The following is a 27,369-nucleotide window of genomic DNA, read 5'->3' as shown; positions in this document are numbered from 1 at the left end:
TATCATTATTGCGGTATTGTTGAAATTGTGCTCAAAATGTTCAAGAAGTACTTATACACACACTGAAATAATTTAACCAAGTTGTATTTTAAAAAAAACAACAAATAAATTGGCACAATGTACCTTCTGTTGCAGAAACATTCAAGTATTAAGCCTTAGTGGTCTGAGCCTATTTTGTCTGTTTTTCAGTACTTTTGATTTTGCCTTTATATACTATATAAACAAATGTTAACTAAACCCATGTTTGGCATCTTTTTTTTTTCAGCACAATTTCATTTATATCAACTGCCTGTTATTTTTTGACCTATATCAACACAAAAGGACAAAAACACTCAAAAAATATAAAATTTAATTTGAAAAATCTATATAATTTACTGCATAAATAAAGATGCTTAATGAACCTTTTCAAAGACTAAATATTAGGTATAGAAAATTAAAATTGCAATAAATTAAAACTATACTCAAATATTTGACATAAAAGCATATCTTTACACTGTTTTCTCCAGAAAAGTGCAGTAATCAAACACGGTTATCATGATAATTAGAATTTACACAGTAATACTAACCATTTGTAATTTTACTATGGTTTATCATTATACCAGTAATTGTTACATCCCTAGTACAGTAATAAAATAATTCAATCCAACCAAGAGTTGGTTGTCGGTAGTGGCTCAGTTAAAGTATGAGCAAGACACCAGCTTAAAATCACTGTTTTATTTCACAAAACAATGCAATGAATGACATACAATGAAAACACCAACAAAAAATGTAAAAAAAAAAAAAAAAAAAAAAAACTAAACCCAACCTGCTCTTTAAGATGCGTGTTGAACAGTGTCAGAAAGAGACACTGATGTGCAAGAGATTTAACTAAAAAAGAAAAAGTCTTTAAAATAAGGATCTGGAATTAACTCGCTTGATGTTTATAGTAATAAATACCAGGCAGAAAGTAATTATACAAAAAGGACAATTACATTGAGGATGATGCTGGAGGTTGAATTGGACATCTGTGTCTTAAAAAAACCATATATACTAACAAATCCAACTGTTAACCCAAGTGTCCTCACTAGAACTGTGTCTGTTCATGGCAACAAAGAGCAGAGAAAATCCACCGTCTTATCTGTCTGGTCGCATCATGCCAGGCCTCACTGGCATCATCATCGGACGAGGATGACGCATCATGTGTGGTGGTCCTGGCATCATCTGCATGGGTCCTCCCATCGGTGGCCTCATGCCTCCTAAATGAGATGAGGTTTTACACAGCTTAGATTATGACAAAGAGGAAAAGCTTAAAATGATGCATGTAGGCGCATCTCAAACGCCCGTAAATGAGCTGTGATGGCAGGCACACACGCCTCAAATTTCAGTTTTGTTGTCCGATTTCCTTGCAAATACTGATGTATATATATTTTTTTAATATTTTTATTTTGCATTTTATTTGATCTATTTTTCACATGCCATTTTTAAATATTCTCACTGCATTTATATATATATATTTTTTTTTAACCTTTCTTTAACCAGATAAAATCCCACTGCAAAAAGGTCAGCAACACACACCATAATGAAAAACAGGCCAAAAGATTTAATTAAAATAAAAAAAGGCAATCATTTATTAATAACACAAAGTAATAACAAGAGTTTGACCAAAAAAAATGAAGTGAGATGTAGTTTAGGTCCCCAGCAATTTCTTAAAGTGCAAAATTTGGTCATGGTCAGCAAACAATTTTAAAAAATGAGTAAAATTTACTTTTCTGTCTTAAGTTGGAAAAGATTAAGGTTTCTGTTCGTGGACAAAATAACTTGTTTTATCAACAATAGAATCCTTTTTTTTCTCTACTGTCAACAAGAGTGTCCTGCTGTCTCCTATGTCCTCTTGATGGAGAAATTTGTCGTTAGTATATATTATACTAACTCTTAATCAGCCCTGAGCATTGTAAAGAGGAGTTGATAACATTTATTTTGTTGTTGTTGGTTATTGGTTGTATTTGTTTTATTGTTATTTTTTCTCTTTTTTTGTGTTTAATAGGTCTGTAGGTTTGTTGTACAATTTGGGTTTTTTTTGTATTGTGTCTGTATTGTTCCTTATGTCCAAGCACATGTTTATGTAAATGTATAATTTAAAATAAAATAAAAAAAAAAAAAAAAAAAAAAAAAAAAAAGAGGTCAGAGAACTCAAACCTCCGCCAAGCACCACGAACGGTGTGCAGGTGTGGATCGACTATTTTTTTTTTTTAAAATTAGACAGTTTCAAGGTTGTTCCATACAGCAGAAAAAGTTGAAGCTTGGTACCAGTCATGTGTATGTCAAATTCTATTAAATTCCACTCAATATTTGTTGAGTTATAATGAAAAATGTGTGGTAAATGGGATTTTCTATGTTAAATTGAAATATCCACAGAGTCCACATTCCACAGTGGATGTGGACAATTTTGAGCAAGATACAGGATATTGTTATAAGCTATGGGTGTATCAAATTGGAGGCTAATCGGAGTCATTTTGAATTTTTTATGAATTTTCAAAAATTGCTCAATGATGACAGGAAAATTGTAGATTTTGTGACCTTGTTGTGACCTTGAACTTTGGCCTACTTGGCCCAAAATTTAATGGTTTCGTCCTAGGGCATAGGCCTATCTGTGGGTATAATTTGGTAAAGATGGTTGTAATAGTTTTTCCGTAAAGTTGCTAACAAACAAACAAATAAACACGCAAACAAACAAACACACAAAGCAAAGTGATCACAATACCTCCTGGCAGAGGTAATAATGAGTGAAATGAGTTCCGGTATTTTCAGCTCTGACTGAAAATATAACAAGACGAATAATAAAGTAATACAGTCTGATTCTACTTTGGTGCAAGATTAGATTTACACAAGTGTTGATGTAAATAAAATGTGTTATTGTTTGCATATTTGGTTTGCTATTTTATGCACAACACAAAAATACAAGCATTGAGTCATAAAGCAGCATAAAAACAACGGACCAGCTGGTAGTGGAAGAAATCACAGAGCCAATTAAACCTTTTACACAACACAGCAGGATCTCTGTTTACAGAGAGCTGGGAAACAACTGTTTCTTACCAGGTCCACCGGGCATCATCCCATGTGGTGGGGGTCCCATCATGGGCATCATAGGAGGTCCTCCCATAGGTGGTGTTGGCAGCATGCCTGGACGTGGAGGACCACCTGGTTTACAAACAACATAATAACACACAACAATTACATCCGATTCATATACAGCATGACTTCATTTCTTTTAAGTTAGCAGCATATGACGTCCCCAACACCGAGCATTCACACCTTCTGTTAGTTACTTATATCCTGCTGTTCCTTTTATCCAAATGCAGGAGCGTTATCATTTCAAATGGTGCTTCCTGACACATTAATCTTTCGTTTTTTTTTTTTTTCCCAGTTCATCTGTAAATTTAGTCACAAGTGATCTGGGCCTCTTTCTTGTTCTGTGGTCTCCCTTTGAAAATGACACTTCAAAGTGTTGAGAGCGAAACCACTTTCATAACTTAAAAATGCTGCTAATTTGCATTCAATGGACAGTTTGAATGCAATAAATGTTTACTTTCATTTTAACCAAGTCACTGCAACATTACCCGGAACTCAGCAATAAAGCTGTGGAAGTAAAATGCTGAAACAAAGAGGGGTTTTCTTTAGTTTTTTTTATCATGAGATGGTCTTGCTAATAAATCCATATCATCACATTTGAGTTCATTGTTAAAAACTATGCAATTAAATATGTTTATAAGGACCTTGAAATGGAGCGTGGGCTGATGGTGTTTTCTATATACATATAAATCTAAAGCACCAGTGTTGGAGTTAATTACCTCATTACTGCATGGCTTAAAGACTGTGGACTCACCTGGGGGAGGGCCACCGGGGAAAGGTGTAGGAGGAATCTTTCCTTGTTGAAAAGCAGCCGCTAAAGAAAACAACACACACACTCACAATATTAACACAGAAGCAGCATGTAGTGTAAGCCTTCGCATCACTGATTTTTAGTTATAAACAACAGTGTATGAGGTCTATTCAATGTGGAAAAAAAAAAAAAAAATGCTGCTTGAAGATCAATTGGTCTCAAAAGGGAATTTTAAAAAAAAAATAAAAAAAAAACAGTGTCTTCACGGTGGACAATACTAAGCTTGACTATGGCTTTGCATCCCTTATGTGGATTAATGTTTGTAATCTCAGAGGGGGCCAAAATAAGCCGGTGAATGCTATACACTATTAAGTCGAGGGCTCAGATATCCCACACGCATGAATGAACATGCCTTGTGTGGGCTACATAACAGACTCTAATATGTAGTTTATTAACAACATCTCACATGGTGTTAATTATGGAAAAGCTGCCTGTGCCCACATTAGTGTGAGTTCAGCTGACTGCACAAAGTAACACAGAACAACCACTAGGGGTCACTTTCACATTTCAGTCCCACACTCGCTCTACCACACATTCAGGACACGTATCAGGACTCAAATGGGGTGTAACAGACCACAAAACTCATGGTTCATATTATACAACACTTTCTGAGTCATGGACTGAGTCTCTTTTTGGCTCAGTGGAAACAAAGTGTATACACATTCATATTAACTGATAGGCAGAGATAGGTTTGTCTCCATTTTTTGCACTTATCTCACTGGTCTTTGCCTGGTCCCTCCAAATCACTTAACCCACCAAGAAATGTGTGACCTTGATGCATTGTCACCGTCACATGGCTTCGTTGTGCTGTAATGCCGACATACTGTCCACCACCCTTCCACACCCTCCTGTACTTATGACTTAAATGCTGAAGGAGGCATTTTAAGTTCTTCCTCTTCTCCACTTGAGTGACACTCAGCTGCTTTTAGCATGTTCACATGACCACACAGGTCAATATTTACCTTTCCTTCTTGGATGTTTAAATTATTTTAGAAACTGACACCGACAAAAGTGCATTTCACTCTACAATGGCAAAGCTTTGCAATTAAGCCTTATTTATATGGAATATAACTAGTATATGGAACGGCTGGGATGGATTTGTATGATGCGGTTATGGTCTGTTACACATTCACCATGGAAAGATGCAAGATGGTGCCCCCTGTGGCGAATGTGTTTCCTTGCTCCACTCTCAAATGCCAGCTTTTTGTTTTTATATTTTTATGCTCTTCTCTTGTGGCGTTCAGTGTGGACAGCAAAGTAAGATTTTCATTGTGTAGGAAAACCTGTTTCTTTACTGTAAACATGACAATATATGCTTTAAATCTTGACTGTCTTTATAATTCATGTCAGTTTGTTTTAACCTCCTAAGAGCTATTTTTTGGCCATGTTTGTGGACATGAGTTTTACGGCATTAGAAAAAAAAAAAAAAAAAAAAAAAAAAAAAAGTGTCAATTGCAAAGGACAATCACTGACTTTGAAAAAGTTGCATTAGACTGTTTTCACTCAAAACTATTTTTTTTATTCAAAAAAGTAGAAACTTGTTCTGTCCTGAGTCTCAGGAGGTTAAACTTAACAAAATGTCAATGGATGTTTGCAGCCTGTGCCTAAATGCCCTATTCCCTATATAGTTCTCTTTATTAACCCTCTGATTTTTGAATGAGCAAAGGTAAAAAGATCTATTTGATTAAATTTTTTAAGACACTTATATCATGAAACAATTTCATGGGACAGCACCAATAAAACCACACATTAGAGAACAGTAACCTGTAATCCTGTGTTAATGTGTTTGACCTGAATGATGCTTACTTGTTTTATCGATAAGGCTCTGAGCCTGCTCCTCCATCCATTTCTGGTAATAATCTTTCACATTTTCTTTATGTTTGCGACCACTGCAGTGGGTCTTCCTCACCGAAGGCTAGAACAAAAACACAGCAAAAAGGACGATGTTTAATACAGACAGAAGCCACAAATACCAAGTACACTGATGCTTTTCAACCATTTACCTTGAGAAAATTTATATAAAACACATCTTACCGAATCATGTGTGAGGTATGTGTCACAGTAATCGCAGTAAAACCTGTGAAACAAAAATATTACAAAAGTGAGGACTGTGCAACAAATCCACAACTGTAGGTGAGACTCATCCTTTAAGACTTGCAGTATCACATAAAAAACATTAAAATCGTCTAGAGAATGTTGTCTGGCAGTCCCGAAACCTTGCTCAAGACAATCCAGGCTCTACCAAGCACTACCAGATCAGAGGCGTCCTTGCCTATCTTCAAGAAGCTCCTGAAGACCCAGCTCTTCCGAGAGCACCTCCTGTCCTAGCACTTTCAAACATTTTATTTTAAATGCGTTATGTTTATTCTGTTGTTTTATTTGGTATTTTTATTTCACTGTTTTAATTATACAGCTGTTTTTATGTCTTCTTAATCTATTCTTGTATTTTAGTTTATCATTTTGCTTTATTATTATTCTGTATGACACTTATTAATTGTACAGCTGCTTTATGTTTTTAATCTATTCTTGTATTTTATTCTTTTATTTTGGTTTTCCCCATGTAGGTCGCTTTGGAAAAAATATCTGCCAAATGCATAAATGTAAATGCAAAATAATCACTCAGTACTGTAATACCACCTAATGTGTTGTCTTGTGTAGATAAACAAAGACTGAGGTGCAAATAAAAGTGTAATGTTTGGCCATTTTCACACAGGACTTCACATGAATGGTGTATGACAATCAAGAAACAAGACACTACAGCTCATTCAATGGATGTGAAAGGATTGTGATTTGCGTTTCCTGTATTTATGACTGTACATTGTTCTTTGGAGCGTGAAGTGAAGTAATAACACATACTACCAAAATAATGCAACTAAACTTGACACTGGATCAGGATCTTAAGAATTATATTTTCCTTATTTGTGTCCATTAGGGTGACACGGTGGTGCAGCGGTTAGCACTCGTGCCTCACAGCAAGAAGGTCCTGGGTTCGATTCCAACACCAGTCGACGGGGGGTGGGACCTTTCTGTGTGGAGTTTGCATGTTCTCCCCGTGTCTGCGCGGGTTCTCTCCGGGTACTCCGGCTTCCTCCCACAATCCAAAGACATGCACTGATAGGTTAACTGGTTAATCTAAATTGCCCATAGGTGTGAATGTGAGAGTGATTGTTTGTCTCTATATGTCAGCCCTGCGATGAACTGGCGAAATGACAAGGGTAGGGGTCAGCAACCTTGGTCCTAGAGAGCCACTATCCTGCATGTTTTAGATGTTTCCCTCTCCCAGCACACCTGATGGTCATTATCAGGCTTCTGCAGAGCTTGATGATAGGCTTATCATTTGAATCAGCTGTGTTGAAAGAAGGATACATCTAAAACATGTAGGATAGTGGCTCTCTAGGACCAGGGTTGCAGACCCCTGGACTAGGGTGTACCCCTATGTAGCTGGGATAGGCTCCAAGCGACCCCAGTGAGGATAAAGCGGGTTCAGATAATGAATGAATGAATGAATGTCCATTGGGTAAACAATTTGCTTGTCATTACTTACCATTGAACTTTGTTAGCTCTGGTATTAGGACCGGGTTAAATTATATCAAACTGTGATTTACACAGAAAAAAAACTTGTATAAACACGTGGAGAAAACAGAAAATCTGCACATTAGGGCCCATCAATCTACTAATGAGGAGATATCGAGAACTCCAGAATAAACGAGAAAAACTACTTTCATTTAAGATGGTTTAAATAACCAGTTTAGCACCATTTTATCAGCCCACATTCCGTAGTATTTTCAACACTTGGTGGTCAAATTATGACATATCACAGTGGTTTGGTTACATTTTATCTGAGAAACGTTGTAAGTAATTCTACCGCTCGCATGGCCCAGCAAATAGACATAGCCCAAACAAAGCTCACAGCGTTTCCACACAAACAAACCGGCATGTCGATTTGTTTCGGAGTAAAGCTCATTAAATTAGTCACTCTGTCTAAGTATACATGTCTTACAAATCGGATAAGAAGCTACAATGAGAAAACAAGAAAATTATGAATAAAACTAGAACTTACTTAGGCATGTTTCACCCCGCTCTCCGCCGGAAGCGCGATTCTAGTGTTCACATTAAGGTGTTCCTACCAGAAATAAGCTCCACTCAACGTTAGTTCCGCCTGAAAATTGTACATACCAAACTAACATAGCTTTAACCCTTACATGCATGAATTATGAGAACCTTAATCAAGATTTTTTTCCTGAGTGTTTTTATTCCTCTTTAGGCATGAAAATAAAAAAACCCAAAAAAACCAAAAAACAATGTGATTGAATTTTTTTTTAAAATCAACCTGTTTTTCATGGAGTTACAAAAATGTCCACTCAGCTACACCATGAATTTTATTCTTGAAGCAAAGAAACATGTATTTAAAACCCAATACCATAAAGTGATATAAAAACAGTGAAATGAAACCATGTTTAATGCTGCTAATCTGATGTTTTCTCACATTTTAACATATTCTAATACTAGTTATTACTCACTTCATGGAGATAATATGCAAAAAATAAATATTAACAACTGATTTCCACACAAGAACAGCAAAGTTACAATAATGGTATGAATTACAGTTTATGAGATGACACATAAGTGTCCACTGTGTTGGTTGATATGGAACTAAAACAACAAAACCCATGAATATACAAGAGTAAAGCTGTAGAGTAACTGTCCACTGTAGTGACCACTATGCATGAAAGGGTTAAACTATAATCTATGTCCTCTTTGCTGTATTTTAGGTCTTTTAAAACAAAGAAATTATTTTCATGTGCAATAAATACGATGCAATCTTTATTATGTCTTTCTTTTTCAATATCTCTCACTTTTCAATGCCTACCTGAATTAATGCATTATTCAGAAACACTTAACTTGCTGGTTTCAGCAGTGGTGGAGAATCCCAGCTCTATCAAGTAAAAGTCCTGCCATGTATTAGCTCTATCTGTCCACTTAACGCAGGTGATTCCACAAATTGTCCCATCTACCTGAATGAGGAGTTGTGCTCATCAAAATGGGCTGGTGCAGTGAATGGTTGGAACAAATACATGGCAGGATTTTTACTTTATGGAGCTGGGATTCTCCATCACTGGGTTTCAGTGGCTGTTACATGTAAGACAGCACCTTCTTTGTTGTTTTATGTGAATTTAAGATAAACTTATTTCTGGTAGTATTTAAATATGCACTTTTTTGGCTAATCATAATCAGGAATAAAACAACCCCCATTAAGTCATAAATTACCAGCTCCATAAAATAAAAATCCTGCCATGTATTTGTTTAAACCATTCACTGAACCAGCCCATTTTTATGAGCACAACCCCTCATCTCGGTAGATGGGATATTTAGTGGAATCACCTGTGTTAAGTGAATAGTTAGGATCAATATCTGGCAGGACTTTTACTTTATGGGGCAGGGATTCTCCACCACTGTAAATAACAGTGGTGAATATATTTAGCTGAAAATAAGCAGTTCTGTGATAATGTTGAGCTATAACTTGTGAAGCCATTTTAGACAAGAGTTCTAGGGCTAAAACAAAACCAAACAAAAAAATACACAAATCTATCTTGAAAAAAACAATCCAAGTTGTCATCACCGCAGATTCTGCTGAAATGTAGCTGACAAGAAAAGAAGTTCGTGATACAAACATAAAGATTCAAAACCAAAAATTGATCATTTCAGCTGTAGTTTATTATTTTTTAAAACAAAAGTACCGGTACTAAACTACAAACTACACACAAAGTATTCAAGTATTTCTAAGGCAGAACTATATACTATATATAAACTCTATACTACAGTCTATTGGCAGAAAAATGTATTTGTTAATTAGCCTGACAAAAGGGCAAAATACAAAACAAAGCAGGGAATAAGTGAAATGAACAATAGTGGAAATGGTGCTTCAGCACAAACATATGAGTCGAACTATTAAACAGAAAACCAAAAGAGAAAAACAGTCTTAAAAATCAAACAAAATCAAACGACATAAGAACAGAATTCAGTTCAATTCAATTCATTTCATTTCATTTCCTTTCCTTTCTTTTCATTTCATTTAAATTCAACTCAGTTCAATTCAGTTGGTTTCAGTTCATTTCAATTCAACTTTATTGTCAACCGCAGTAGAAAATGATCTTTCGTTCACCCACAAACAGCACGGACATGTAAAAATAATCAAATAAATAAGTAGAGATAAAATCACAATAAAACAATTCCCCCACCACATTACAACATTTACACACATTTTTTTTTTTAATCACATCTGTTTAATGGACTGACTATTCTTGATCAAAAAGGTCCTTTATAGACCTTTTTCGTTGCCAAAGGCATCCTTTATCTGTGACCTGAAGTCAACAGTGAAAACTCCTACTGTAGTTGATGTTCTGTATCACCAATAAAAGACATAACTGTCCTGTTCACTGTTATGTCATGCAGTGTCTCTAACGACTTTTGTGCTAACCTATTACTTTTCTCGCTGTTTTGGCGATTCTGTTAAATTTATTTTGTTTATCACAGTCAGATGGCCAAACCAGTCTGCCATACTAAACAGTAATACACTTTCAAACAAACTTATGTAGACTGTCTTTAATAAAACAATAAACAAACAATAACAGTACAGATTTCTAAGTCTTTTTTATTCATTTTATCCATGTTTCAGTGACTTAAAGAAGACTGCAGAACTATATGCATGAATGCAATGATCAAGGAAGAAGGCCCTCTGTCTGTGGTTATGTACTGTATATATTCACCATAAAATTAACATTAGTAATATTTTAATATTTAAATTATTTGGTAATGTCAATAATTAATAATAATTAAATATTACACTTAGAAAATGATTTCTTTGTAAACTGATCTTTATAATAATAATAATAATAATAATAATAATAATAATAATAATAATAATAATAATTATTATTATTATTATTATTATTATTATTATTAGCATTTAGCTTCATAACATGTGTTTACATATGTATTTATTGATTTGTTTATTTGTTGTATCCAAATGTCAAACATAAATAACAGAAGTACAGATGAACCACATTAAATTAACAATGCATTGAATAAAAACGGGGATAATCAAATATTAATGTACTGTAATCAATGTGCAGAATAAGGGAAAACAGAAGCTATATTTCCTTCTGTTGTGTCCAATACAGCTCAACCGCAAAACGAGCGCTTTGGATTTTTCCCAACTTTATTAATCAAAATCTGGTTTTACATTTCAATCACTCTCATACAAAAATACTTATTTTTTCCAGACTGAGCAACATTTTCAAAATTTAAGAGAACAATATTAATAAAGAACATCATAAAATAAAATAAAATGAAAAAAAAAAAAAAAAAGTATATATATATATATATATATATATATATATATATATATATATATACATATATATATATATATATATATATATATATATAATATATATATATATATATATATATATATATATGTATATATGTATGTATTATAACCATTTGCACTACATTCATATTAAACCGTATTTGCACTCTCCTTTTAAACACTGTTTTATTCAAATTTATATGACTGTTTTACGCGTATGTGTATGTTTATGTTTATGTGTATGTTTGCTGCTGACAACACTGTGAATTTCCCCATTGTGGAATCAATAAAGGAATATCTTATCTTATCTTATTTGACAGCATCATGTTACGTTATCCCTGCCCTCTTTATTCCGATTCATTTAATTTATTTGAAGCGTCATTTTTCTGCAGTGTTGTACACATCTCTCCTATTGTGTTGCTTCTGTTTTAGTGTTTTTTCTTACATCTGGTATCCTGCTGTTGTGCCCTTTACTTGTCTGTCAAAAGCACTTTGTAAAATTTTTTAAAAGGTGCTATATAAATAAAGCTATTATTATTATTATTATTATTATTATTATTATTATTATTATTATTATTATAACTATCCTTTTTTGTGGTAAGATAATAATTACTGCCGCACCAATTAAACACCTTTAAAATGTAATGTCAATCATCACATGTAACCTATTTAGTCATTAAAACACTGGTGTTTCAAAATAATGCCAAAAACATAAAAGATCACACTGGGTTACAAAAAAATGTTTTTTGCAAGTTGTCTAGGTTTTTTCAACTGAATTAGGAAATCCAAAAATGACATCTGTTTTTCTCAATCAGACCAGGTTTTTTTTGCTAATTGGATTTTGAAAAATTTGATCTTCTCACAAAATTGATTACATTTTTGTGACTTTATCAGTTGATTTTTTATATAGTTCTCACCCAAAATAGGTTTTAAGAGAAAAAAAATCATTTTCTAACAGGATTCCTGTTAGGTACAATGGTGTATTCACCGCAGATGTAGCAGAATACGTCAGGCTTATTTTTGCAAGATCTTCTAGTTCAGGGGTATCAAACTCATTTTAGTTCAGGGGCCACATCCATCCTAATATGATATAAAGTGGGCCGGACCAGCAAAATAATATAAAGAATAGGATAAGAACTTTTGAGTGAAAAAAGTAAATTCTGTAATGAAAATGTTTACATCTATGAATTGTACTTGAACATAACATGAACAAATATGAACAACCTGAAAATTCTTTGGTAAAATAAGTGCAATGTTAACAATATTACACCTTAGTTTATCATCTATACATGTGAATCACAAGTTAGAGATCACAGTGGATCTACAAATACACAAAACATTAAATAACAGGGAGAATATTATTAAAATTCCACAGACTTCTCTTAAGACATTTCAGATATTCACATTTTTTGTTAAAGGCTACTCTGTAAATATAAACATTTTTCTGTAATTTTACTTTATTTATACTAAAACAAAGAGACAAATTTACAGTTTTCATTATTTATAGGTTATTATGATAGTATTTTACTGGTCTGATCCACTTTAGACTGAAATGACCTAAAATGATTTGAACATCCTTGATTGTTAATATCTTCAGTGTAATTTTTGCAATTTCACTAATTCATCCCAGGGGCTGGACTGAACCCTTTGGCGGCCCGGATTTGGTCCCCGGGCCGCATGTTTGACACCTGTGTTCTAGTTGAAGCCATTTCATTCACGTGTAATATTAAAAAAAACATTAATCATAAATTGGCAAAAGTAAAATCTTCAGAACTCATTTATTGCAAGAAATATGAAAGAATTGTGTATCATATGATGTGAAAATGCCCATAAATGTAAGCAAAAATGTTAAAAAGCCAAAATGTAGCATAGTTCAGAAAGTTGACCTGACTGAGCAAAATTAATGTGATTTTTGGATTCAGCACACCACAATTTTCCTAAATCAACTCAAAAAACTTAAACAATAAATTTGTTGTTGACCAGTGTCAGTCTTTTGAACGGCTCCTGGTTGAACGGCTCCCTTCAAAAAGCAAAAAGTCTCATCACTAATGTTTTTGGAGCGCTTTGGAGTTCAATGATTGATTGATTCATTGATAAACCAATGAAAACATGGCTGCAAATAGCAACAGATGACGTCGACTCTCTCTACGTGATTGGCGCAAAATGACGCGCGGGCTGTTGCAACGTCAAACATCGTCCCCCTAGTCGTGCCATGCGCACTGGCGGTTGTTGTTGTTGAGCTGGTTGTTATGGCTGGACAAGGCCTCGGAATAAACTGAGAGGACCCCCGCACCACCCCGTCTCAGCTACGGGACTCCCGTCACCCATGGAGGGCACGGACATGGACGTGGACGCGGAGCTCATGCAGAAATTCAGCTGCATGGGCACCACGGACAAGGACGTCCTCATTTCGGAGTTTCAGAGGCTGCTGGGCTTTCAGCTCAACCCAGCCGGTTGCGCCTTCTTCCTGGACATGACCAACTGGTGAGTCCGGGGATACGAAGGCCTGAGACGGGCAAGCACTGCTGTGTAATTCGCTGTTTAGTGTGGGTTCAGATGCTTTAAAAATGGATGACAGGCGTGCGTTAGTGTAGTTACGTTCGTGTTCAGCACTCCAGAGGATCATTCATCATTCCGACACGGGAAGTGGCAGTTAACTCCTAACGATCGTACCAGGGGCAAACGGAAGTGAAACGGCAAAGTTTGTCCTGACCGTGAGTTCTAACAACAAGATGCAGAAAGTACAAATGCAAACCCCACTGTAGTTAACTAGCTAGCTGGCTAATTTGCGTACAAAGGCATCTCGGTGTACGTAATCTGCCGTATTAACTACATAATAGTCCTCAGAGCCAGTTAAACCGTGTTCTGTAGGAAACCACAACTCAACACAGTCTGGTGACGTAATCAGTCGTGATCCGTTCACGAGACACAACAAGTGGTCTTGATTAAAATGTGTTTGTGTCTTTAAACAAGAGAAAATTAACCTTTGAAGCCATTGCTTGTCTGTGGGGTTGGTCACAGAGGTCCACTCCACACTTTAATTGGCATTATCTTCATCTATTTGTTTCCACAGTGTGAAAAATCACCGCGTCATACTGGATAGGTAACACATCACGTGACTCTTGTAGGAGTTATTTCACGGAAATAGTCTCTGTTTTCGTTTCAGTCGATACAGAGTTTAGAATAATACACCAATAATAATTCACTATCATTTTCGGAAGTGTATTATTTTGTCAGAGTTTTAGTTTTTTCTTATATTGTTTATTCATTCATTTCATTTATTTTGTTCATGGTTGTGCATTTCATCAGTAAACATTCAATAATCATCAAGTAAACAAACATATACACACCCATGCTCCAGAAGGAGCAGGATGAAGAAAATCTTATATTTCCTGCCCCCTTCTAAATAATAATAACCTTAATGGTTAGCCATACACAACTAGCTATAAAATCATACTGTATAAAGTCAGACAAACCAAACTAAATACATCCAAAGATAGTACGAAATGAAAACAAAACCAAGTGCAAAACTACATGTCCAGAAAGTACAAAGCAGGTAAATATAAACCTGATGAAATGATGCAAAAACATTATACCAGACCAAAATAAGTAAATAAATATGTCACAAGATGCAAAACAAATACAAAGCCAAATGTAAAACTTATAACTGTTCATATAATCTCATTGTTCTTTCTTTATACACTTTTTTTCAGTTGGAATATGTTTTTACAGTCCTTCAGCTCATTATGAAGACAATTCCAGAGCTTAACACCCACCACTGATACGCACATCTGCTTCACAGTTGTCCGTGCACACTGGTGCTTGAAATGACCTTTCCTTCTATGCTCTTCCTTCTCTGAAGTGAAGACAAACAGTTCTTGTAATTTAGCTGGTAGTGCTTTACTTTTGGCCTTGAACGTTTAGACGAAATTTAATGTTTATTTTAGCTTTGGATGCATCATGTATCATATCATGTCATGTCTCACTGTTGTATCATTTGCTAATAAAGCCTAAAGCAGTAGTCGCATTTATTTAGACATGAAATTCAATTCAAGAGAAGAAGTATCAGCTCCTGACAATCTCACATCTACTCTTTCCCACACTTTTTCTGTTCCAACAGGAACCTACAGGCAGCTATTGGTGCATATTATGACTTTGAAAGTCCCAACGTCAACACGCCATCCATGTCCTTTGTTGAAGATGTGACAATTGGGGAGGGAGAGTCTGTTCCTCCAGATACACCCTTCACAAAGACCTGGAGGATACAAAACACAGGTAAGGAACACGTACTGCAACCAGTGTAAGGTTCAGAGATTATAAAAAACGCATTGGTGTGGGTCTGAGGAAGTCATCTGGGTCTGGGTCAGCTCAAAGGAACACGCACATCTATGAGAAAAATCAAAGTTTCTCTTATCCTATTCTGTATGCACTCATTTGTTAGCTTATTACTGTGATGTATAATAAATGCATGTATTGAAAATATTTAACTTGTTTTCTAGACACATTGGTCCTTACATCATAATACGATCAAGAATTGAAACTGTGTCTCTGTGCCCATTAAAACCATGTTACTTTAAATCTGTGTCAATAAGTCCAAGAGTTTCCAAAATATTTTCCTAAATTGCTGGATGTAGGCCCACCAACGACCCATTCCTCATGACCTGACCTGAAGAAAAAATTTCAGGCTGGAGACTTTTTTTTTTTTTTTTTTTGCAATCACCCTAGCCAATGTCACCGCTTGACCTGACTAGTCTGTAGTAACTCCTGTGTGATCTTGAGCAATGTCCAACCACAGCACTATCTGAATGATCACACATCACGAGTAATACCATTTACACTGAAGTGTCAAAAACATTTCAGTGTAAATGGAACATTTATGTATGATGACCATCCTTGATTACTAAAACTCAGTGTTTGCATTGACCCTAAAAGAAGTATACTGAGCAGTCTCTAGTGTGTTTTATTTGTGTGCAAAGGTCTTCAGTCATGTATGTGCTTGAACGTGTCTTGTATTTACACTTGGAGTTTTTTTGTTGTTGATAATTGAGTAACTGCATGGCTTGTTTTTGTATATTGTAGGTGCAGAGTCGTGGCCACCTGGGGTTTGTCTCAAATACATTGGAGGGGATCAGTTTGGGCATGTAAACGCAGTTATGGTGAAGTCTCTAGACCCCCAGGAAATATCAGATGTCAGTGTCCAGATGCGAAGTCCCACAAACCCAGGCATGTACCAGGGCCAATGGAGGATGTGCACAGCAACAGGATTATTTTATGGAGGTAAGAAATTTAAGAATCTGAAGTGAAAGGAACAAATTTGAAACCCCCTGCATTTTGAGCGGGAAAACACATGAAGAAGCAATTTTGGTATCTAACATTAGTCATATGGAAAGTTACAAAAACATTCATCATTCATTAAAAAAACACCAGTGTTATCAACTTCTGTTATCATCCAGTGTTGTTATGTATTCATGTCAGGAGCGTCAACATGGGATGCAATTTGCAATCGTGATGGTCTTGAAAATGACCTAAAAATTTTATGTTGTTAAAAGCTGCAGAATGCCTGGGTCAGCGTGTAGTTTTCACTGTCATAGTTCTGTCAACATAGTTCTAACCAAGCTTCTTTTGTCTGACCAACCAAAACAAAAATATTAACTTTACAACCTTAAAACTCTGAGAAAGTGAGCACTTTGTCAGTCTGCTTTTTTTGGTTTTCTGTGCCTCTACAGATGTAATCTGGGTAATTCTTAGTGTAGAAGTTGGCGGTCTCCTCGGCGTGACCCAGCAGTTATCCTCCTTCGAGACAGAGTTCAACACCCAACCCCAGCGCAATGTGCAGGGAGATTTCAACCCTTTTGCCTCACCACAGAAGAACAAGCACGACGCCACTGACGACAGCTTCAGAGATCCTGGTGGAGCGTGGGAACGCACACAAGAGCAAATACAGCAAGATCAAAATGGACTGTCTCATAATGCTGTAAATAGGGCGTCAAATGGTCTTCAAACCAATCTTTCTGTGGTGACATATGGTCAGGTATGTATAAATCAAAACACTTATGTAGCATTTCTGAGTGACTGTGTATTTGATTGTGCAGCTTATTGTGATATTTTACCCTCAAAGACCAAGACCATCATCTGGCCAAAATGTATATTTTCCAAAACATGCTGAATAACTCATGAACCCTTATTCAAGTGGGAGTTGTCAGCTTTATAGAAGTGCTACCGAGGCCTTATTTGAGCTTTAAGAGTCTCCACTGGGAAAAAGGTCATGGTTTAACATTGTGCCGCATTGATTCATCCTAGGTTCTTAATTTTATGCAAAAAATGGCTGTATTTTTTAGGACAGGTTAGATTTAGACAATAAATCATTTGGAATTCTAAAACATGTATGTGTAACATTGTCAACAAGAAAAAAAAAAATTCCCGAGTGACAATGTAAAAAAACCCAAAACAAAACACAATTTTACAACTTTTTTACCCCTGTGAATTCATTCATTCTCAGACAAAGCAGATCTATAATTGTGTCTTTAAATGAACCGGAAAAGGCTGAGGTTGTCATGATTCAGAAGATGTTTGACATCTGATACTAGATAAACGAGTACAGGTCAGGTACCATAAAAACTGCTCTAAGTCTCTGTGGGTTAACCATTTAATGTAGATTTTCCTATCAGTTTTAGACATGTTTTTTTCAGAGGTATCAAAAAGTTAGCCATACACAACATATTTTAATTCTGTTCCTAGTAGATTATTTGTATTACACAGTTGTCCACAAGTTTTTATACATTTAGTGTATATTATAATGTGTGCTTATATTTTTTGTTCACTGGCAGTTTTTACAAAGCTGTAGGTGCATTTAGTTTTTCATTCTGCTTTGACACTTTACCATAGAGCTGCAGAAGAAAGCATGTGACAGATGGACCGCTGATGGAGTCTAAACCTTTGGGAGCCTGAACTTATAGATCAGGATGAAAACACAGACATCACTGGTCTCAACGAAGCTCCTGAGTACTGGGACAATGAGCTTTGGGTAGAATCGCGGCGTATCCCATTCCCACAGGTCCCCAAAATCTACCATGTCCATTAGCTGGAAGAAACCATCACTGCTGATATCTGCTCAGTTTGCCTTTTACATGACAAGTCAAGATCTTTTTTTGCAAATTTAACATTTATCCTCCAGCTGCCACAGTAGGAACTCATACATACACATACAAAAACAGTACATTTTAACTTTAGTAAATTTCTATTCCTGTTTCTTCATCAGATTTTGTATTAGGGCTGCACGATACTGGAAAAAACTGACATTGCGATTTTTTTTTTTTTTTTTAAACCCTGCGATATATATTGCGATATGAAAAAATACTCAGGAGGATATAATAGCTGTGTGGTGCCAATGTCAATGGTCAAATAAATTAGATGTTACCTCTCGTTGTGTCAACAGGTGCTAGGCACTGTTGACACAGAACTCGTGTTTCAATATTGTCCTTCGTGTAGCCAAAATAATTCCAGATAACTGACGTTGCTTTTCTTTTTGGCACCAAGTTTGCAGGGTTGTGGTCTGCTTCAGCAAACTGATTAAGAACAATTGTGAATGGTGGATCGCTGCGCCCAGTGTGTGCCAGTCAGGTACCCTTGAAATTACATGAGAACACATTTAGTTCATTTTCCTCCTATGTCGCAGGACCTGCAGTGTGACTATTGTGCACGTGTACATCACGATGACGATGCTCAAATGATATATTGTGCAGCTCTATTTTGTATGTCCTTTTGTGAAACTGTGGTCTAAAGATAGGAAGATCATCCACAGGGATTTGACTGTAAAAATAATTAGAAACCTAATAGTCAAATCTTCAGAGATGTAGGAATTCACCTCTGGGGATCATGAATATTCTAACTAAAGGACTTTGCAGTGCTGTCAGCAGTAGCCCCCCACTGCATGGGTTCACTTCGGTCCAGAGTGAAATATCTCAACAGCTATTAAATGGATTAACATAAAATTTAACACGGACAACCACAGTGCCTGGGGACAAGACTCTGGTGATCTCTAACGTCATTCAGCACTGCCAGAAAGTACAGCTTTAACATACTTTTGGCTTTAGCAGCTCTGTTACTGCTGATTAAATACCACTGTGCTATCATGTTTAATGTCAGCATGTATGCCATGTTTGCAGACCATTCAATGCACAGGTTTGTTATGAGTGTAGACCTGTGTGTGAGACCACTGTGTGGTTTAACTGTTGAGTGTTCAGCTGTGTATACTGTCTTTTGAGTCTAAATAGTAATAGTTTGTATTTTGGTTGAAGCCCACAGCTGCACAGACAAGAACTCAGGAATAAACAAGTGGTGCCAGGTACAACAAACCCTGCCCCTTGCACATATTGTATCTTATTTTGGTATCAGTCCAGCTGATGTCATCATATCTATGTGTGTGGGGATGTCAGCCTATCAATTGCTGCTATATATGTGCCAAGTTTGAAGTAAATTGAAACAAGATTATTGTTTTTATAGACATTTGAAATTTCGCCCGTTGTAAGTAAATGGGGAAAAGAAAAGAATTTAAAAATAAAAAATTTGAACTTTGACCTACTGTTCCCAAAATGTAATCAGATCTGTTCTGGGTCACTGGCAATCTATAAACCCAATTTGGTATGAATTCAACCAATAGTTTTACCGCTAGAGTGTTCACAAACAAACAAACAAACCGAACCAAAAAGAATACCCCTTGCCTCCCCTTCGGGGGATGTGATAAAAAAGCAAAAACAAAACAGTAATCTTGTAATTATCCAATATTTTTCTGTGTTCACACCAGCTGCATTATTTAGGTCTGACCCCAGGACCATGGGATGTGAACAAGGCCCTTATGTATTCATAGTGATTTTAAAATATCTTAAACTTGCTGCTGATATGACCAAGTCTTCTCTTTTCATATCACTGCAACAAAGTTCTATACATCACCACAGAGTAATTGTTCTGTCAATTCAACTTCATCACATTATTATTATCTTCTTCTTTTGTTTGGAATCGCTAAACAAACACACACAACTGTATCAACTCTGTCTGAGACAAGACTTGAGGTAAAAAAAAACAAAAGATACTAAGACTAATATTCTGTCAAAATGAAAGTTGTAAGGGTCCTCATGAGAAAAATAACACTGTCAAAAAATAAATTTCATTGTGCAAATATCTGGTGATATGAAGCCTCAGATTCAATACAAATAAAACCAGTATTCTCAATAGTTTTGATGCCATTTGCAACATCTTGCAGGAGAAACAGTATTGACAAACCTTGCACACAGTCGACACATTTTTACCATACACATCATCATATCCCCAATCTTACTGTAAACAATGCAGCACTTTTACTTTTCCATCTAACATGATCTTTACAGTATTATTTGATTGTCCTCATATGAGCGTCACCACTGTGTTGCATATGTAGCCATTTGAATAAGGATAATGTGGGCTTCTTTTCCTTACATTTGTTTGTGTGTTTTGTATCCTGTATCACTATGTCTACCTGTCATTAGCCACTCACTCAACTGAACTGAATTTTGCAGATCCACATAGTTATTATTACCGCCTCATGCCTGTCATAGTTACGCCTTCATTGACAGTTCGAGTAACTCACCACTCTGGTTCTGCCACTAAATTACGCTGTCAAATAAAACACTTAACCTTTTGTCAGCGCGAGTTGAGGTGTTGAATGAAGAAAATCTTCAAAGTGAACGAGCTGTTCCTGACAAGCATGGGTTTTGTTACAATGAAGACTTGACTCGAAGACATCTGTTAGCATACCGCACTCAAGTTTGTCACATCCATTAAGAAATATGGGTTGTGTATTCCCTCAGGCTTCTACCTGTTTTTGAATACTACACTTCTTTCATACAAATTCAGGCCATTTGAAAACTTACAGACCGCATTTAAGATTGACTTTAAAGAGAGAAATAATGCATGAAATTAGACCTGACAGTTCACTCCATCTGAGAGTGATTTGTTCCATGTTTCTTTGATTTGTTCTATAAATTTTGATATTGTATAGGTCAGTGTTTTTCAACCTTGGGGTCGCCTGAAATTCAAATGGGGTCGCCTGAAATTTCTAGTAATTAATAAAAATAAAAACGTACCAATAAAAAATCTGTGGTGAGTTGAGAGAGATAATCCCAATACATAAGACAGGACAAACTCTGATGCTGAAACTGAAGCACTGTGGTACTGTTTATCTTTCAAATGTTCATTGTGGCTGGTTTCAGATGCTGCATCTCTTTCATAATTCATAGTTTGAGTTATTGTTTGTTCAGTATTAATTGTCAGCCTTGTAAATACAAGCTGGACTGACTGTACATATCCTGACCAAGGAAAATAAAATACTCACTTTTGGCAGTAACGTCAACCTGGCTTTTCTGCCTCTGTCCATAATAATATACATTTTATAGCCTAAATGTCATCTAAAATTAACGTTTATTTGCAACACAACATAGCAAACTATTACATGATCAAAAACAAATTAAGTTTCTGTTTTGAATGTCTGAGGTCGCCAGAAATTTGTGATGTTAAAATGGGGTCACGAGCCAAAAAAGAATGGAAACCACTGAATTAGAGCAACCCATGGCACCCAGTACCCTAATACTGGAGTCCAGATTACTGAACAGAACAGGTTAAAAAAATGTGAGCAAAAAAAAAACAAAAAACAAACCCATCACAATACATGAGCCCTAAGAAAACCCTTCTTTAATCTGCTACAGATTTTTTTTTTTTTTGTCATTTAAGTGTGTATTAAATTTTCTTTTTTTTTTTTTAAACAATAAACAACAATACAAACAGAAAAAAGACAATTACAGTTACACTATCCAGGTGATACACTTATCCTGTGTCCCCCAGTGTTCAGATCTCACACAGATGATAAAAGCAGTTGACAGTCAATAACCACAATAGAAACAAAAAGTGCACCAGTAAAAAACAAAGAAGTGTAAATTACACATAGACAGGTTATCCATTCCACAGTCTACAGTCTATATGACCTGGATCCTCCACTACATCGTTAAGCTGTAGATAGTATTGTTACTCTGCTAATGTCCTTTTTTTCCCCTCATTGTTTTCCAGGGTATTCACGGACCCTATCCATTTGGACAGAGCTAGGAAGACAAAGACCCCCCCAAGGCGGAGGATGAGCGAAGCACCCTGGGAGTCCTTAAAAAGCAGAGGAGCTAGAGGGGGGGGAGGAACAGTTGTTTTATATTGACTCATGACCACCCTCTCCCCCGACCCGTGGCCCGTTTCCACAGAAACACAAACTACAGTGAGGTGTTGGATTACATCCGCTACGAAAAACATCCCACCTGACATCGACACCCGGATTCGCATGTGTGAATGCTTCATTTAAGAGTGCTATAAACCCTTAAAAATAGATACACATCATTCTTTTTTGTTTCCACTGCAAAACACACCCCTACTTAAAGGGAAAATCAACCCTAAACAATTTACATACGACTTGTTGATCCACGCTGGGGGGGGGGGTTTGAATAATAACGCAAGTGAGAATGTCTCACCAGGGTTCCTACACAGGTGCAAAGTGTTTGAAGTGTCATGACAACATAAAATACTGTTTACAGTTGAGTTTTTTTTTAGGCCTTCAAAGCAATTGTGAAAAGAGAAACATTGCTGCTAATCACCTGGAGGGGATTCCACTACCCCTGAAGACAACTTTTATGCTATTTTCACTAAAGGATAAGCTGTGTTTTAGTGTCAGCCCACTAGAATCTTGCTTTTAAAGTTGAGGTTCAACATGATGCGCTGCAGTCTGGATGAAATTCATACAGTTTTACAATTTATTTAGATTCAGACTGGTTGGAAATTAACCGTAAAGATGCTAAAATGGCCAATTAATTGATGTTAGGAGATTGGTTTCGATTTATAATTAAGAACAGTTGAATTCGGTGCCAAGGACTAGGTACTGCTCATCAACACTACGGCAGTAGTCTGTGTTTTTAGACAGTTTAGACCAGGGGTGTCAAGTCATTTCAGTTCAGGGGCCACATTAAGCACAAATTGATCTCCAGTGGGCCGGACCAGTAAGACAATAGCATAATAACCTGTAAATGATGACTACTCCAAAATTTTCTCTGTTTTAGTGCAATCAAAATTAAATTATGAAAATATGTACATTTACAAACTATCATAATGAAAATGATGTGAAAAACCTGAAAAAACGGAAATTTCTTTAGAAAATTAAGTGCAATTTTAACATTATTACACTTCAACTTACCACTTATACATGCATATTATGGATTGGATCTAAAAAGGCACAAAATATTTAATAACAGGAGGAATAATGTTAAAATTTCAGGTTTCAGGTTTTTCACATTCAGGATAGTTTGTAAATGTTAATATTTTCATAATTTAATGTAACTTTTTACACAAACAGAAAAATTTGGAGTTGTCATTATTTAGAGGTGTAATGTAATATTTTTCACATTAAACTAAGAACATTTGGAGTCATTACTTGTCGGTTATTATGCTCTTATTTTAGTTGAGATCACATTGGTCTGTATGTGGAACCTGAACTAAAACGAGTTCCACATCCTTGATTGTGAATATCTTAAGTGTAATTTTTGCGCTTTACAAATTCATCCCGCAGGCCTAACTGGAACCTTTGGCGGGCCTGTTTTGGCCCCTGGGTCGCATGTTTGACACCTCTGGTTTCGACTGTTCTTTTTTGCTGAGCCAGATCGAATACATTCTACATTTTTGCTTGAAGGTTCTTGCCACTAATCAGACATATTTGCTCAAACATTTTCAGCATCTAAAATGTAAAATCCACAGTAATGATCCCCGTGTAGGAACCCTGTCTCTTCCAAAGATGAAATCCAGAAAACCAAGACACTAATCTGTGCTGTCATCTAGCCACGCTGATGTGAGACTGCTTGTGTGTGTTTTATTTTTATTTATTTTTTTTTTTTTTAGGGTGGGTTTCCCCTTTAAATAGAAGCTGAAGCGCGAAAGGATACGAGTGAGTTTGAAGCATGTGAGCTGTGAGGGAGGGTTGATAAAGCCATCTAAATCTATTCTGCCTGATGAGTGATTGTAGAGTCTGTGTCTATGTGTATTAGATATTAATGTATGTGCGTGTGTGGCCCGTGTGTGCGCATGTACAGTACGTTATGGTTTCCCTTTGGACTTAACTGACACAAAATGGTGTATACTACTTGGGTAAGGGATGACTTGTCTGTACGAATACACATCTACGTTGCGAAAGCTTTACTACTCGTGTACCTCTCAAGTATTGTTAAGTGATTCTTCACTTGCTCGGTGGAAATGATTCACTAGCTGCCCTGGTGTTATTTATTTGAAGTCTCGTCGTGCACTGCAGATGCAAAGCCTGATTTACATCCAGCAGGTGGTGCTAAAAAACAGTCGACCCACTCAAACGTCACTCGATATGATGCTCAATACATTGTTTAAAAAAAAAAAAAAAAAAAGAAAAGCAAAGGGGGGGTATGGTTTGATCCTGGTAAATCTGTCTAAATATGATTCAGAGTAATTAGCACTGATGTTCTGTTACTGCTATTTGCACAATGCTGTTCTCACCTCTGATGAGGAGGAGGGTTGACGTTTGGCTTATTGTGGATTGTGATACCAGCATTTTCCAGAAGGTTTGAACTTTGTGTATATTTTCTCCCCAGATTGCCTGTTTTTTCAAAGCTTTAAATCTTGTTTTCTTGGCGATAAGCTTCAACTTTTTTTTTGTTTGTTTTGTTTTTAAACATCAGTTTCTTCACTGCACCAATATCTGATCATACAAATAAAAATGAAATCGCACACATTTAGGTTACACACGGTGAGAAATGACATTTTCTCTACTCGATTTGACTTGACTTGAGCTCTGCTGTGTTCATAATTTCAGACGGTGAATTTCATTATGTATTTTGGGTTTCAAAATAAAAGGGTAAAGCTTGTCGAAGGAACTTCCATATAGTGTTACTGTTATTTCTACAGTTTCATCACCCATTCTTCTGGTTATAATTCTGAAATCTAATATGTTAAGTTTACCGTTTATTTCCCCCTATCATTGTTTGTGAAACTCAACATGATTTAGCGTTGCAGTGCGGGTGTATTTGTTTTGAGAGTCAGTCGAAACCTCCTCCCAAACAGTATACACTGTTCTGCAATGCTTTTTGCAAAATTTTTTAAATTTTTTTTTTTTTTTTTTTTTTTTTTTTTGTGCGTGTGTGTTCGGTTGCTTGTTTGTGAGTGTGACAGAGACAGATAGTGAGGAAATCTGAATATTGCTGGATTCATTCTCTAGTTTTTAGTTTGTGGCTCTGTATGGTTTGAGGTGGGTGGCAAAGTGAGTGGATGAGGTGAAAGTTTAAATAGTCCTAAGATAGCACATTTATCTGAAGAGAAAAATGTTAAAATAAGTTGTTTTTTTTTCCTGTATCTATAAAGAAGCATTTGTATGATTAAATTAACACTGAAACAATGACTTGTCATCTTTCTTGAAGCAGGGCCTAATACTGAACCTACTGCTTTTGGAAAGTTGCCTATTAACTCTGCGGATTTAATTTCCTTGGTTGCTTTAGTATCACATTACATCAGGGTTATCCAGTGTCATGTCACAGTTATTTAACTCAGAAAATATATCAAGGGCAAGGTCTCAAAACAAAATAAACGTTAAGAAAAGGCTTTTCACGAAAATCTTAAGAGAATATATGCGTATGAGAAAATACACAGGAATGAATGAATGTCTGCTAATATATAAATAATCTGGGTCTGATCTGGTGTTTTTGACTTAAACTAAAAGGAGGCCTATTTCAGACCCACAAATTAATGGTCAAAATCTGAATGAGCCTTTTTGGTGATAAAACCTAAAAAAATAATGGATATACTACTTCACTTTGTGCTCTATTTGGACAGTACAGTCTTGTTCTCTAATGTTTTTTTTTTCACCAATTCCATCTGCTACATATCATAGTGTTATAAAGTGGAACACACCCTCTGTTGAATATTACACTGTTGCCCATAAAGTTGGAATAAAATATTTTTTACCTCTTCTCATGAAATGATTGTCAAAATGTGATTTATTTTTGATAGATAAAGTATAACTGGGTTTTGGTATGTAATGATTACACCAGGCTGAAGGGGATTACTGATGTGTATAAATGGGAATAAAACAACATTATTCCAACTTTAGGAGAAACAATGTATAATGATCATTATATGCACAGTACAAGGTCAAACATCTGGACACACTGTAAAAAAAATCTGTACTTTAACAGAATTTTCACTGTTTATTTAACAGATTTTTCCTGTATTTTTAAGATACAGGAAAATATCAATGAAATGACAAAAATAGACTGTGATTTTACACATCAAATGTAAAACACGAAAAAACTGACTGAATAAACATAAAATTTAAATTTTTTAAAAGAAATTTTTTCTTTTTTCACAAAAATACAGTTAAAATACATTTGCAAATGTATCATATTTTTACAAATATTTCTTTTCTGTTTTTGAGATTAAACTGTTAATTTAAAGTTTAATACTGTAAAAAAAATAATAATAGAAATAAAATTATTGACAATTTACAGTAAAACAAGTATTTGTTCTGTAAGTTTAACAAGGCTTGTTTGGTAGTTGACAAATATCTTGTGTAATTACGGGAAGTTTCACAACAAAAATGTTGAATAAATGTATTTTTGTGAATGTACAACATGTATAAGCACTGATAAACTGTCCAAATACAGTTTTTATCAGTGGATTGTACAACTTAGTGTCATTGAAAATTATTCATATATATATATATATATATATATATATATATATATATATATATATATATATATATATATATATAAGTAATTTGATTGTTTTAATACATGTAAATGTTATTTATTAAACACAAAAAAGTTAAAAAAAAAAAAAAAAAAAAAAAAAAGCAAATCTCATGTGAAGTCAGGGCAAAAAAACTGTATTTTAATTATGGAAAATTACCGTATTTTAATGAGATAGTTACTTTCCATTATTTTACAGTATTTTTTTGCCACCCCTGCTGCCAGAATATTACCCTTTTTTTTTTACCAGGTTT

At 35.5% G+C, this 27,369-nt stretch overlaps 2 protein-coding genes across 2 annotated transcripts; one reads left to right on the top strand and one right to left on the bottom strand.

Annotated features, from left to right (window-relative positions):
• Positions 1 to 699: 699 nt before the first annotated feature.
• snrpc (small nuclear ribonucleoprotein polypeptide C) lies at positions 700 to 8,043 on the bottom strand. Its single transcript, XM_030133699.1, has 6 exons — positions 7,980 to 8,043; positions 5,954 to 5,996; positions 5,726 to 5,834; positions 3,863 to 3,922; positions 3,073 to 3,177; positions 700 to 1,235 (listed from the first exon to the last, which is right to left on the bottom strand). The coding sequence occupies exons 1-6, from the start codon at positions 7,985 to 7,987 to the stop codon at positions 1,114 to 1,116; spliced, it is 447 nt and encodes a 148-aa protein (XP_029989559.1). The 5' UTR covers positions 7,988 to 8,043; the 3' UTR covers positions 700 to 1,113.
• A 5,455-nt stretch (positions 8,044 to 13,498) lies between these two features.
• Positions 13,499 to 22,927, top strand: ilrun (inflammation and lipid regulator with UBA-like and NBR1-like domains). The gene is made up of 5 exons (XM_030133696.1): positions 13,499 to 13,775; positions 15,412 to 15,566; positions 16,371 to 16,568; positions 17,018 to 17,322; positions 22,386 to 22,927. Exons 1-5 carry the CDS (start codon positions 13,618 to 13,620, stop codon positions 22,419 to 22,421), a joined length of 852 nt encoding a protein of 283 aa, XP_029989556.1. The 5' UTR covers positions 13,499 to 13,617; the 3' UTR covers positions 22,422 to 22,927.
• Positions 22,928 to 27,369: the final 4,442 nt, after the last annotated feature.

Source organism: Sphaeramia orbicularis, chromosome 5 (assembly GCF_902148855.1).
Source record: "Sphaeramia orbicularis chromosome 5, fSphaOr1.1, whole genome shotgun sequence".
NCBI lineage: Eukaryota > Metazoa > Chordata > Actinopteri > Kurtiformes > Apogonidae > Sphaeramia > Sphaeramia orbicularis.
This window is presented reverse-complemented; position numbering and strand designations above follow the sequence as displayed.